At 39.5% G+C, this 13,839-nt stretch overlaps 4 protein-coding genes across 4 annotated transcripts; 1 reads left to right on the forward strand and 3 right to left on the reverse strand.

The window, feature by feature from the left end:
• Positions 1-4,705: 4,705 nt before the first annotated feature.
• Positions 4,706-5,884, reverse strand: BO83DRAFT_448890 (uncharacterized protein; the record flags this gene model as incomplete). The annotated part of the gene is made up of 1 exon (XM_025536711.1): positions 4,706-5,884. One exon carries the CDS (start codon positions 5,882-5,884, stop codon positions 4,706-4,708), a length of 1,179 nt encoding a protein of 392 aa, XP_025386182.1.
• A 2,029-nt stretch (positions 5,885-7,913) lies between these two features.
• BO83DRAFT_400488 (LPXTG cell wall anchor domain-containing protein) lies at positions 7,914-8,962 on the forward strand (the record flags this gene model as incomplete). Its single annotated transcript, XM_025533400.1, has 3 exons — positions 7,914-7,975; positions 8,048-8,257; positions 8,335-8,962. The coding sequence occupies 3 exons, from the start codon at positions 7,914-7,916 to the stop codon at positions 8,960-8,962; spliced, it is 900 nt and encodes a 299-aa protein (XP_025386183.1).
• Positions 8,963-10,104: 1,142 nt separating this feature from the next.
• Positions 10,105-10,737, reverse strand: BO83DRAFT_428923 (uncharacterized protein; the record flags this gene model as incomplete). The annotated part of the gene is made up of 1 exon (XM_025535428.1): positions 10,105-10,737. The coding sequence occupies one exon, from the start codon at positions 10,735-10,737 to the stop codon at positions 10,105-10,107; it is 633 nt and encodes a 210-aa protein (XP_025386184.1).
• Positions 10,738-11,378: 641 nt separating this feature from the next.
• On the reverse strand, positions 11,379-13,638 carry BO83DRAFT_400490 (F-box protein; the record flags this gene model as incomplete). Its single annotated transcript, XM_025533401.1, has 7 exons — positions 11,379-11,507; positions 11,545-12,710; positions 12,743-12,850; positions 12,944-12,999; positions 13,094-13,317; positions 13,406-13,567; positions 13,621-13,638. The coding sequence occupies 7 exons, from the start codon at positions 13,636-13,638 to the stop codon at positions 11,379-11,381; spliced, it is 1,863 nt and encodes a 620-aa protein (XP_025386185.1).
• Positions 13,639-13,839: the final 201 nt, after the last annotated feature.

A 13,839-nucleotide genomic window follows, 5' to 3' on the forward strand; every position in this document is an offset into this window, starting at 1 on the left:
ATATTATCAATATAAACAAGTATAAAATTTTATAAATAATAATTTAAAATAAATTCTATTTTTACTTGAAAGAATTCTGGAGAAGATATAAATTTTATTAATATATTTATTAATTATTTATAATTATAATATAAAATAATAAAAGCCATCTTTTATTAATTCTTATATTAAATTAATTACTAAAAATATTCTTTTATTATATCTAATAAGATAAATATGATAAAGCTGCTAAGTATACTAAAAATATTATTTTAATATAATAATAAATATATATTTAGTATTATATAAGTATTAATATATTACAGATTAATAATAATATAAAGCTTATTATACTGCTATATAATAAAAATAAAAGAAAATATAAAAAATAATTAATTTAATAAAGTTTTTTTAACTTATTTTATCTTATATAAAGAATCAAGGATACTGTCTATTATTATATAATTATAATATATTAATAAATAAAGATTTTATTTTAAATTTTTAATATTATTATTAATAAAATAGTATTTTTATTTTCTTTTTTGTAAAATATCCCAGCTCTGGATAGAAAAGTAGTAAATATTTATTTAATATTATATATATTTAACAGGTATATTTCTTATTTTAAATATCTAATACATCAGTATCTGTTAATAAGAAAAAATCAAACTCAGGAATTATTATAAAAATCTTTATATTATTTAAATTTATATTATCTTTATTTTTTTTCTTTTTAATAAATATATTCATGTGCTCCGTCAGCTGGGCGATATATATAATAGTAGATATAATAGTAATAATATCTAGACTTAATATATATATAATTAATTACTTTTATTATAGTCTGATCGGGCACTTGCCCGGGTTCGTATAAAATAATTATTAATTATTAATTATAATAAGAATACTAGATAAATTATTAAAATATATAATCTCTGATATAACTATCAGAATCAGCTTAAGTTGTAGTAAGATATTATTTAATATATAATTAAAATATATTACTAGTAGCAGATATCTTATTTCTAGTTAAATTATTATACTTTATTTAATATATATATTATATTCTTTTTAATAGCGGACACGCCCCTCTTTTTAATTCAAATGGGACTGAAAACGCGCCACAAAATCAGATATATAATTTAAAAAAGTTAATAATAATATTATTAAAATTATAAGTATCTGTATTAATTAAAATATTAATTAAAATTTATTTTAATACTAGTATTTCTGTCTTTATATGCCCCTCTGCTAAAGAAATATGTAATGAGATAATTTTATTAATAGTAATATTTAAGTCTAGTATATTTAATATTATTATCAGATATCAGATAATTATATCTAGAAAATATTTATTTAAATAGTCTTATAAAATATAAATTAAATTAAATTCTGTATCTAAGTAAATAGATATCTTGTTATATATATTAGATATTATTATATATAGAATAAGCACCTGTGATAATTATTTTATTAAAATATTATATAAAATATACTTAATTTTATAAAAAATAAATATTAAAAATTTTATTTTATTTTCAAGATCTTTTATTTCTGAGAGAGATACTAGTTTTTTATTTATAAAAAATTAAAATTTAAACTAGACTTTAATAAATTTTTTAAATTAATATTAAATTTATTATTATCTAACTTTATTCTCTGCTTTATTAAATATATATATTATTTATATTTATTATATTTCTGGTCATAATGATCACCTCTGCAATATCGGCAAGGCCGTGAGGGCTGTGAGAAACTAGTATAATAATAATTATTAATATTTAATAATTTTATTTAATTAATAATAATAATTATAATAATAATAAATATTTTAGCTTTATTAATATAGTCTTTATTAGTTTAATAATTATTTTTATTATTTTCTAATTATTTAAATCCTGTATAGTCTTTTTTTTATTATATATTTATTACTGCTGTTTTATATTTATTTCAGCTGCATACAGGCGGTGCTTAAAGGCTTTAAATATTTTATTTTTTATTAAATAAATAAAATAAGTAAGATTTTTATTAAGATTTCTTTATAATTTATTTTTTAAAATCTTTTTATTTATTATACTAGTAAGTTTTAATAAAGATATCTTCTGGATAAAATAATTAATAAATAAGAGATTATTTATTTTTTTAAATTTAAATTATAATTATTATATTTTTTATTATATTTTTATAGCTGAATATTTAAATTTATATTTAAGTTTCTTATACTAGACTTTAATTTCATGAGTTATCTGGTCCTGGAGTATTTCCAGTAATTTAATATATTATATAAAAACTCGGTCTTTTAGATAAAATAAAAAATATTTAATACAGATTATTATTTTTCCTAAGCTATAATAATTTAAATATATTAGATAAAAAATTTAATATTAATTATTTTAAAATTAAATATTATTATATTATCAGGCTTTAACTGACAAGAATATTTCTCAGCAGTATATTAATTATTAAGATAATAATTATTAAAATATTAATTAAAATTAATATAAAATTAGTTATAATTTTTTTTAATATTATATCTATTTTACTGGTTGGAATATGAAGAGCTTATTAGTATAAGATATATATTTAATATATAATAAATATTTTATATATTTTTTTATTAATTATTTTTAGTATAGATATTATTTCTCAGTATTAATTATTTCTTAATAATATCTTAGAAAAAGCTTAAATCTGTTTATTATTTATAATATAGTTTATTAGCTTATTATTTATAATATAGTCCACTGTGTTCAAAATCCTGTACTAGTTAAAATATACTAGATTATTATTATATTATTTTTTTCTAGATTAATTATTCTTATAATATTTATTCTCTGTTTTGTATCTGTTCTTAATAAGTGGTATAGTTCCGGCTTAATTATTTTATAATTTAATTAAGATTTAATATTTATTACTATAATTTTATAATTTTATTAATTTACTTTTTAATTTATTAATAATAAATATATTACTATTCATACTTTTTTTCTTTAGTATTTATTTTATTAATCTTATGTATGTCCGAGATATCGCACTTATTTAATAAATAATAAGAAGATTTATATTTAAAATTTATAATAATTTTAGATAATTCTTTGATAATTTATTTAAAATAAGAAGAGTCAGTGGGACTGATATTAATTATAATATAAATTTTTAAATATTAACTTCTAGATAAAATAAATATAATACTAAATATCTTACCAATATCTATTTAGTATAGTTAACTGGCAAGCTGGACTACTAGATCGGATAAGCTATATTTCTAGCTGTATTATTATATATAATATATTAGTATTACAGCTTATTTGTAGGCTCTCATTATCTGAGTAAAATATAAATAAAAAATATTATTAATTTAAATATTAGATTTAGTTAAATTATTATTTCTATTATTATTTTCTAGTTCATTATATCTAGTATTAGAGGGACTGGAAATAGCTTTATATAGATCTGTAATATCTGTTATTCCAGAATATAAAATATAATATTATTATCAGTAACTGGTACTCTAGACTCAGAAATTTAAATTTAATAAGTTTAGAAGATAATATCTGATAAAATAATATTTAATATATTAGAGAATTAAAAGCTTAATTAAAAGAAGTTTTTAATTTTTAATTTTTATTAAGTATTTAAAATATTTTTCTAGTAGCGAATAGTTTCTTTTCAGAAGACACAACCAGATGTATTATAAAATAATAATAAAACAATGTATCTTTGTAATTATAGAATATAAATAATATACTTGTAGAGAGATATATTTATAATAAAAATACTTGAAGTCTTTATATTAATCTTATAATATTTAATAAAGATTTTTTTCTTAATAAAGATCTTGATAAGACTTGTTTTTATCTTTAACTGTTATGGTAATTGATAAATGTAGATGACGGAAGAGTAAATAAGATTTATATCTAATAAAAATAAAAGATAAAATACATATTCCTGTAGACTGTAGTATATTACATAAAAAAGAAACAACTTTCTAAAGATTATTAGAATATATTATCATGTTTACTCTAGTCTGGAGTGAATAGGTCAGTACTCTATATCTACTTTAATATAGAAGAATTAAACATGAGTAAAAAAGATAATAATATTTAATTTTTTTTTATCTAGGGTCTTCTTCATAGAATATGTAGTGCGGCTAACGGACGAATAAGGAAGGAAGGTGTGGCATGCCATGCCCGCTGCAATGTATCATCTTGCGTCTGTTTGCTTCTTAGAGACTGCAAGGTCATGTGATTGGCAAATGGGCCTAAAATACATCTGCATTAACCGTTGCAGCAATACAGTCTCTCAATACGCCTTCCCATACTCAGACTTGACCCAAGGCCTTTTTTGCAGTCATTTTAGGACAGATATGGGGGCTAGTATGACGCCTGCCAGGGGCTCCTTCCATGTTTGTTTTAGCGCTAATGTGATCATTAGCCGGTGGCTTTGCTCTATATGACTTAGTCCATATGTGGGCCTGGGTGTGTTCGCTAAGCCTTTCTTCAAGATTCAAGGTTTTGCATGCAATGCTGAAATAAACTTTTAAGGTTGGACTGCCAAACTACTAACATCATTCCTGGGAACCCGGATATGTTTAGTAAGGCAACAGGGTACATGCCAGTGGACTTGCAAACATCACCAGTATCATGGACATATATTAATTGATCTATGAGCTCCGGACCAATCTAATCGTGTCTTGAATGAAATCTAACAAATACTAACGGGCTCAGTCAAACCACCGCCCATTGCGATAAGCCAGTCTAGGATTCATCAACTCGTCCTTCCTTCTAACAGGATCCCAGTCCTTTCCAATATGCTCCTTGGCTTCCTGCAACCACTGATCCCAAGCTGGTGTTTGGGGAATCAATTCACCATTAGCTACCCACTCCACACTTCCCGTCATATTGATGACGGCCCACAACGTCTCAGTATAGCTCGAGTCGGGGGTACTCGGACGACACTCGACAAATTCAATCTTATATCTGCTCATATCCCACAGATCGCGCGGCTCGACCAGCAACGCTAACAGCCAGTACAGGGCATTCAGGATGATGTAAGCGACACCGATGGCAATCTGCATCTCTGAACCGCAGTTACTCAGCAGGATAATTGATGCCATGAGCAGTAACGTGCTAGTTCCTAGCAGTCGATGATGCGTGTTCCCCTTGAACATGTACTCGCAGTCCTCCATTCCTTCGTACAACTCGCGGATCACATCGTCATCTCCATAGACAAGAATAAAAGCACCTGCCCTGGTGCGAATAATCACATCCCCACTAGGAACCTCTGCTTGCGAAGAACGTCCACTGAGGCGCGGATACCAGCGCGCCGATAGACTGGCTACACTGGTCGACAAAGACATGGTAGCCAGACCGACGAGGGCGGTGCCGTCATGAATGCAGCCCGCCCAGATATAGAGGCCAATCGTGATGAGAATAGAGACGAGAGTGACGAAATTTAGCCAGCAAAAGGTCTTGAGTTTGATTGGAATTCGATGCCTGTTGACTCGTCGGTAACTCTCCTCCACCTTTGATGCTATCTTCGAATCCTGTCCTTCTTCGGAATCACGCGTCGCGTAGCTGATTTTGTAGACGCGAAATTCATATTCTTCCATGTCATTCACATTGTGGATGAGATTCGCAAAGAAATTCAGCTCATCCAATTCTATGCCTGATTTGACACCGACGATCTTGACGTCCTTGACAGATGGTGGTCGCGTCGGTCGCTCTGTGTCGAGAAGCGATTCAGGGGCGGGCATTAACCGGGGAAATATGGCGAAGGGAGAGGCTGTAATAGCCTGCATGTGCTTTTGGATTGCTGAGCTGCCAATGACAGCCAGCAGAGGGATGATGTCGAACTTCCATTTGTTCTCTCCCCCCTCGAGACCGACTGGGAACCAGCCCATTTTGGTTTTGTTGATTTTTTGGTAGTGATTTGATCGCTCCAGGGGCAGAGACAAGTGAAGAATGTGGTAAGAAAGTAAAAGGCACTTCGCGAAGACGTGTGCCCGCGGTATAGCAAAATAATAACAAAAATAAGACGGGCTCTTGGCTCAAGACAGCCAGTCCTGCCAAGCATGGACTACTATTTAGTGAGTTATACGATCCACTGACTATTGTGAGATCAGCCTTACTTAGCTTCAAATGCATGGGTATCTGTCCCGTGTCAAGATCCTACTCGGCTGTCCGTGTTTTCCACCCCACCAATGATGATATTCATACTTGAAAGAGATGTTCTTCGGCCATTCGAATGAACACGCTTGACCAGCACTACTGTTTTGCAGCATGTGCGCGGGTGTTGACATGAAAAATCGAACCTAAAAGTAGACTAAGTTGATGATCATCTCCCATGTCCCACTTTAGCGGAGATTCTGGAGTCTTCATCCCCACTGTAGCTCCGGGTGTTTCAGTTAAACTACGGTGAAGCATCATGCCATGAAGATACGGTGTAGATGGCCGGCAAAGATTCTCCGGACAATGCTTGGCACAGCTTTGATATAAACAAAACATTCTAGACCATGGCTGTAGAAGGAATTCATGACGGAAAGTATCCCCTCGGGTGTCAGGATGCTGTGAGTGCCGGCACGGAGATCAGCAGCGCGAGGTCCACTTTTCCTCCCGCTTGGTGCTCCGCAGGTAGGAAGTTACAGGCTGTCAAGCTTTGATTTGGGCTGGTTGGGGCGCAAGGGAATGATACAAACTATGAGACGTTGAGTGTCTTTCATGATTTGACTGGGTGTACTGGTCATCGTCTCTAGTGCCGTTGGCTGACTAGGGGGTTGAGGGTAGATACGCAGCTGAGCCCCAATTTCATGCAGGGCGTTTCATCCCTGCTCTCTACTGACATCCTTACTGTTACTGGATATTTCAGTTGAGATGGATTGCACCCTTTCCTGATTCCGTGGGAGTGAAGAGTGACACCGAAGCTCGTCGCATCTATACAAAACGTGTTGAGTGAACCTAATTCTTGACGGAACAAAATTATAGGATCCGCTAGTAGTTGTCAGAAACGAAGATTTTAGCATGGCTATATTGTTGTATATGTTAGTTCAATTCCAGTCAGCTTAATGGTATGCACTTGGTGTCTCCGCTTGAAATAAATAACCAATAGTTATCGTGCTGAAACCTAGCAGGGACCACGGTTTTGAGCCGTACAGATCATCGATGTGGCCATTTAAACTACAAGGCCTAATCAGACACCTCAGATTTGATATACTTATAGCTACTGATTGTCCAGAGAGGCGAGGGTAACATCCCAGTAATGCCTTTGGCATTGACTCTAGTCTGAGGCAGCGATCAACTGGAGCGGTGAAGATTCTGCTAGTGCGGGCCTACAGTCCCGAAGGAGAATGATTCCGAGGAGGCTGAGACTGATTGGAGTTTGACTACCCAAAATTCTTGCGGTAAATCAGAAAAGAGTATAAGAAGTATGTCTGATATTTTCTAAAGTTTTCTGAAAATCCAGAGTGTGACCAGAGTGACCAGGGTGGTAAGTCGCATCCGGAAATTGTCATCTCATCTTTCTTCATAAGCGCCTATGGGTGATGGGAGTGCAATAATTACTGATTAGGATTATCGATAGACAGAAGCAGGCCAGTGAAAAAGCTTATCAAAATTGGCACCATCAAGTTTCATGAGGATATGAAGTTGTTGTCAATTCATACAATTCCAAGTACTATTTTAACAGGAAAGAACCATCTCGGATTATAAACCCGGCGGGGCGCATCAACAAAACCTAATATTAGCCAATCACAATTGAATTTCATGCATTCTTCATTTGGCCCCCAAAGAGTGCCGAGTCCACGCTAAGCACAACCATCTTGGAACCTGCATAAGGCCGAGTAAGGGTCTCCAGCATGCCCCAAGTCTGGAGATTTTCTGTCTGATCAGCTTACGCCCCTTTTCTCAACTCCTCTTCACACGGCACACAACCAAATGCAACCTCTGTTGATGCTCCCAGCATCCCTTTCGACCCCCATTCCACCATGTCAGCAGGCGTAACAACATCCGCAGCTACTACAGCCTCAGCCCCCATTCCCTTAACAACAACCTTCGTCCGTCCCTCCTAGCACATGTATCAGCGATTTCTGGCTCGTCAGCAGCAGCTCCAAAACATGGATGAACCTGGGGCCAGCACACACAGCTGAATGTGTTCCTTCGGGCTGGGATGTATCCAGCTATTTCTCGCCGGGACTATGTCCTACCGGATATCGCATTGCAGCCAGTAATATCGTGATTGATGGGACTATTACCGAGACGGCGGCGATGTGCTGTCCGACGTGAGCATTCCATCCATACTACACACCTTTTCTCAACACCTGCAGTACCAACTGACACAACTGGCTGTCGCCTCCAGCATCGGCATCCAAACATACTCCACTAGAACCACCTACACCCCCGGCTGGACCGAGCTCGAAGTCTGCACCTGGGAACCCGGCAAATCCACCGAGATTGAATTCGCCTACACCTGGACCGACACGGCCGGATCTACGAGCAGCACCTCCAGCTCTTTGTCCAGCCCAGGACACATCAACGGATACGGTATTTCTATCCGATGGCAGTCGACGGATTTCACCACCCCGGCAGCCACATCAACATCTACAAGATCATCCGGGGATTTACCTGCGACTGCTACCTCTTCCACAACATCACCCACGTCCACCTCATCCAGCAGCTCATCAGGCCTCTCGACCGGAGCAAAAGCAGGTATTGGCGTCGGTGTCGCAGCGGGTGCGGTGCTGGCTATAAGTCTCTTACTCTTCTTCCTGCGCCGACGGAAAGTGAACGCCTCGTCTGCAAATCATCAGGCTTATCAATCACCGGACCAGGGATATAGGGTACAGAGAGTGAATGAGCTGCCTGCGACGAGGACAGGGGCGTTCATGACAGAGCAGGTGGAATTGCCGGCCTCAGGAAGGGATATGAAGGCAGAGTTGCCTTCGGAGTTTCCTATCGCTGAGTTGGATGGTGGAGGGAGAAATTGATTTTATGATGGCTTCCGCCATTCCTCAGTCTTAAGATATGGGCGTTTACATTTCCTACTGATTTTACCTGCTCGAGTCTAGGCTCCTTGGGACAGGGTATGTAAATATAGAGTCTTCTTACACGTGTAAATAATATAATATTCTGATGTTGGTGTGTGCTACAGCAAAGTTACATATATGAGGCATAGACTCGTTCGCCACAGGCGTGGAGGTCACAAAGCCTCAGGAATCGTGGTTAGACTAGTCCTCATGTAGTGATATTGCCCGGGCACCTCAAAGCCCTGACTCGTCGGGCACAAGTAGCCAAGACGATCACCCTGAGCAGGCGACCTGAACACAACCAAACCAACCCCGCACAAGGCTTCGTAGAATATCCATCACCAGCAGAATAAAAGAACACTAGACCATAAGAACAACATCCCAAGCAATACCAAAGGCATATCCATAGAGTCTCCGAGCCGGAGTGCCTGCAAAGTCGGGAACATTTCCTGCTGTGGCACAGTCTCAACGGCACTACATTTTGAGAATGCTTAGATAGATCAAACGCCAAAATGGAAGAAAGGGAACTGACGGAGTGAGAAGTCTTATGGTCCAATTGTATTTTCCAGGCCGTGGAAATGGCCCGCAGCTGCCGATCTCCCCCACAACTGGAGTTGAGCCGAGCGCTGATCTCGGGCGAGATTGCCCCGTAGGCACTGGCGAGGGAGTGAGTGGACATCATGAGAGCATGATGAGTGTTAAGAGCTCTATGCCTACAATGTAGGAAGAAAGACTAGCATAGTATCAGAGCGATAGCAGATAGCGGGTTTATTCAACTTGAGAGCAGTCGTGAAGATGGGCACCCCCTAATATGATTCCATACATTATAGCCCCCCCCGAGACTCCCAGCCCACGGCACTGCCGAAGAAAAGGTGCCCCAGAGAGAGCCCCGAAGGGAACTCTCTAGGTTGGAATTAACGGTATCCTGAACGCAACGATCATCTTCGACACCAGAGAGCAGCTAGATACACGCCCTTAAGTTCTGGTTTAACAAGAACCGCACGTTAGACCTGCTAATACAAGACCCTAGTTCAAGCTTTAAAAGAACTATCACTTAGTCCTGCCAGTGTTCAGAGCCATCAATCCCGGTGATCGTTGCTTGCCTAGTAGTTATTGCACCTAGAGAGAATATCCTGACGCATACGAAGCATCAGATGATGAATCACTCTCTGGTCAACAAGGCTATGAATGTTCAAGATGGGCGACTCATCCGCCCCTGGGGCATCCACAGGATGGCTATTCCAGGTACGAAGTTCACGCTCAAGATCAGTCCTCGACATGTAGTAAAAGCGAACGCGATCGCCAACTGCCACGATGCCGTACGTGGCTTGCACTCTCGTCCGCATGGTCCAATCGGAGAGCATATGGGCCCGGAGCGTCTCCCGGACATCCGTCCAGTCGTAGTTGTTCTCCCAACCAGGCGAAGTGTCGGAAGGAAACCACCTAGCCTCGACGGCAATGACCCGGCGCCGTCGCAGATGAGGAGGAGGAGCAAGGTGGACAATGAAGGAATTCAGATGCTGTCTGGGTCTTGGGTGCGTGGTGCATCGCTCGCTCTCGACCCCACAGTTATCATCCTGAGTGAAGTAATGGCGGAGAAGAATGGGACAGAAATGATCGACACTGCGAAAGTCGTCTGGGCTGGGGTAGATCGGTGCCAGGTAGTCCTCGCAGATGGGCTCATCCCAGAATGAGTCCACTGGTTCCACTGGCTGAGGTTGTCCGTGATGTGCCATTGTTGATGTTGGGTGATTGAATCGTGCGATGAAAAGTCCAGCTTTTTACCTTGATGGTTCAAACTTGGTAATGACACGGTAGACGAGGAGGGAAGAGGACGGAGGGGAAGGCTGGTATTGAAATTATCTATAGTATCCTAGCACTTGCAAACATTTGAGCAAACAGTGAGTGAATGCAGACTGAGTAGCTTGCTTGTGTAACACAGGCTTTAGACTCAGATATCTCAGCAACGGACGCGTTCTCTACGGTGATCTCCGCAACGAATAAAGCAGGTAGTATGACGCATTTATGAGTGGGAGTTATTAAGACTACAACAGCCACAAAGGCCCTGGTGGGGCCACGGATTGATATTCCGTAGCATGTGTGTGGTTTTAAATTGCTAACTCGTCTCAAGTTACTAGATATCCAACACCTATCTCAACTCCAAACCTCTTGCAAGATTGCCGTGTGCTTTGAAGAATTTGATTTCCGACCTTCGCTGTCTTTCCGACAATTGCGGTTTTCGCTTTGCTGTTCGGCCCCGTATACCAAGGTCTATCAATCTGTGGTTCTGATGATCCATTCTTAGTATACAGAGAAGGGAATCATGATGAGACAAGAAACACAAGAAAATAGGGAGAGTAAAATGGAACTTATATACTTACGTTAAATACCGCCACGACTTGTGAGACCTCTTCCAGAGAACAAGTGCGTAAACCTTGATAAGCTTGATGAAAGTAGTCCCTCTTCCCCACACAACACTTCCGCCGTTTACGGCGTGCTTCTCTCTCTTCATCAAGGCTTTGTAACATAAGCACACCACTAACCCCATCATGTGTATGCGTCACCATGATTCCTTTGAAGTCGATCAGATCCATCATAACTCTGACTCTAGGATGGGCCATTCTTGTCCGTTCAGTATTTCTCCACTTCTTTCTGGGAATATTCTTTGCTCCGGGCGAAGTGTAACCCAAGATCGCCGTTGTCCCATCCTCGAAAAAGAACTCCAGTCCTGTGATACACACAGACCCAGGGTCATAATGTGAGCCGCAATCATCATGTGCAGAAACCGCAATGTAAAGGACCCGAGAATCGCAGTCTATCACCTCGAGGTGCGTATCTCCAATCCTGGCATTATGGTAGTAATGTAAGACATCACCGCGATAGTCGAGCGGACGGGGCGCCCCGGAGGCTAAAGCCAGGGCTGTATCCCGAAGCCACCGGAGCGCCTCCCAAGATTTCAGCTCTAAGCGAAACCATTGGCTGCAGGTGAGATGACAAGTGCAGTGGTACAGGAGCCTCCAATCAAATCCATTGCCCTTCGCTGTGTTTATAATGTCTCGCACGACTGGCCAAAGAAACCCGCGCTCCGCGTTCAAGTCGAAACGTGTCTTCCAGAAGGCTGAGCTGCTGAAGACCGGGGCCACCCCGCGTGACACCTGGCGGAGATGTAGTACGTCCCGCGTGGGCAATAGAACCGCAATCATTTCGATTAGCTCTAGTGGCAGTCGCTGGAAGAGGTCTGCAACGAATGGAGCAGAAGACATCACCGGACGCCAGGGGCTCGGTAGTGCTTTTGCAAATCGCATGAGGTCATCCAGGTTGGCATAATCAGGCTGATGTCCAAGTCCTTCATCCACTGCCTCCCACATGTAAGGAGGCTTCAAGTTCGTTGGTGCGACTTTATGAAAACCATGTAGCCAGGGCAGTGGCAAATATTCTAGCGCCTCAAAAACATAGCCCACATCGAACTCTGTGGGACTGAAATGGCTGATCAGGCGTCTCCAGCAGGGCTCATGGAACACGTACAGATCGGTCTGGTCATGCTCGGGCATCCTCTCGGAAACCCATTCATCCGTCACCGCATCGGCTGGGATACGGACTGCAGGATGAGAAGGTGCCAGGCACAAGGGCACCGTCACCCTCACACCTGTCGAGGAGCAGTAGACTGACGGATGGGTTAGAGGGATTGGGGTAGAAGATCCCAAGGATACTTGGGGGGGGAGGAGTTAAGCTCGAGCTCACCTGCCCGGAAATGCTTTGCCCAGCGATGCCGCCCATCAATCTCCGTGCCACAGACGATGCAAGTTGGCTTGAGGGCAGCGAAGGACATGGCATCAACGTCCAGTAGGTCTTATGATAGAGATGTGCGACTCCTAACAAAGATTTATGTATCCAATTTACCTGATGAATCAACCCGAACCCCTCATTTATCATCTGTCGTACCTGTCCTACCTCTAGAACTCCGGAAATGCGTCATATTCACGTCAGCCGGGATTCCACTGTAAGAATTAGTTGAAACAGTGACATGGAGAAAGAGATATAGAGATAGCATAGCTGTCCCACAATGGATCCAATTGATACTATCTAATCTACATATTTTCTTCGATGATCATCTGCTCACTCTCATCCTCAAAGCTGATCAGCATTTCCTCTTCCTCTTCCTTCTTCTCTTTCTTCTCTTCTTTTTCCTCCTTCTCATCCTTCTCCTTCTCCTTAACCGCCACTGCCGCCCGCAGATTCGCGGCGCGGACTCGCTTCTTCCGCGCTTCCTCCTCCTCAACAGCAGCGGCCTTATCGAGGCGCTCGGCCTCCGCAATCTAAATATCCCGAAATGTCATCCGTAGTTAGCCCGGCCCCTGCTCTTCTTGCCCTAAGGAGGAATAGGAAGCAGCGGGTATTGCTTACCATCTCTTTCACCGACGCGCGCCCAGACTCGAACTTCTTCTTCTCGGCCTTCTTCGCCTTGACCTTCTTCATTTCCTTGCGCCGAAGCGCGCGAGCCTTGCCGGCGGGGAGGGGGTTCGGGGCCCCGGGGGCCAGAAACGTTCCTTTCTGGACGATGATGGACTACAATGTAGTGTGAGAAAGCAGTAATGTTGTAGTTGTGCTTCATGACATACTTGGTGCGGGGGAGACATGGTGGTTGGTTATGGTGGTAGTGGTAGTATAAGAAGATGTAGTTGTAGTACTGATGCTGCTCGCCCATACTCTGTCAGCAACGCACAGCCCATAACTATAATAGGATGCAACAACCTCTTCATACATACGTACACTCTTTGCAACGCGAAAGTTAGCCAAGGAGGGAAAGGGGGATAGGAAGCAGAGGTGCAGACGAGGAA

This window comes from Aspergillus eucalypticola (genome assembly GCF_003184535.1).
Source record: "Aspergillus eucalypticola CBS 122712 chromosome Unknown BO83scaffold_19, whole genome shotgun sequence".
Taxonomy (NCBI): Eukaryota; Fungi; Ascomycota; class Eurotiomycetes; order Eurotiales; family Aspergillaceae; genus Aspergillus; species Aspergillus eucalypticola.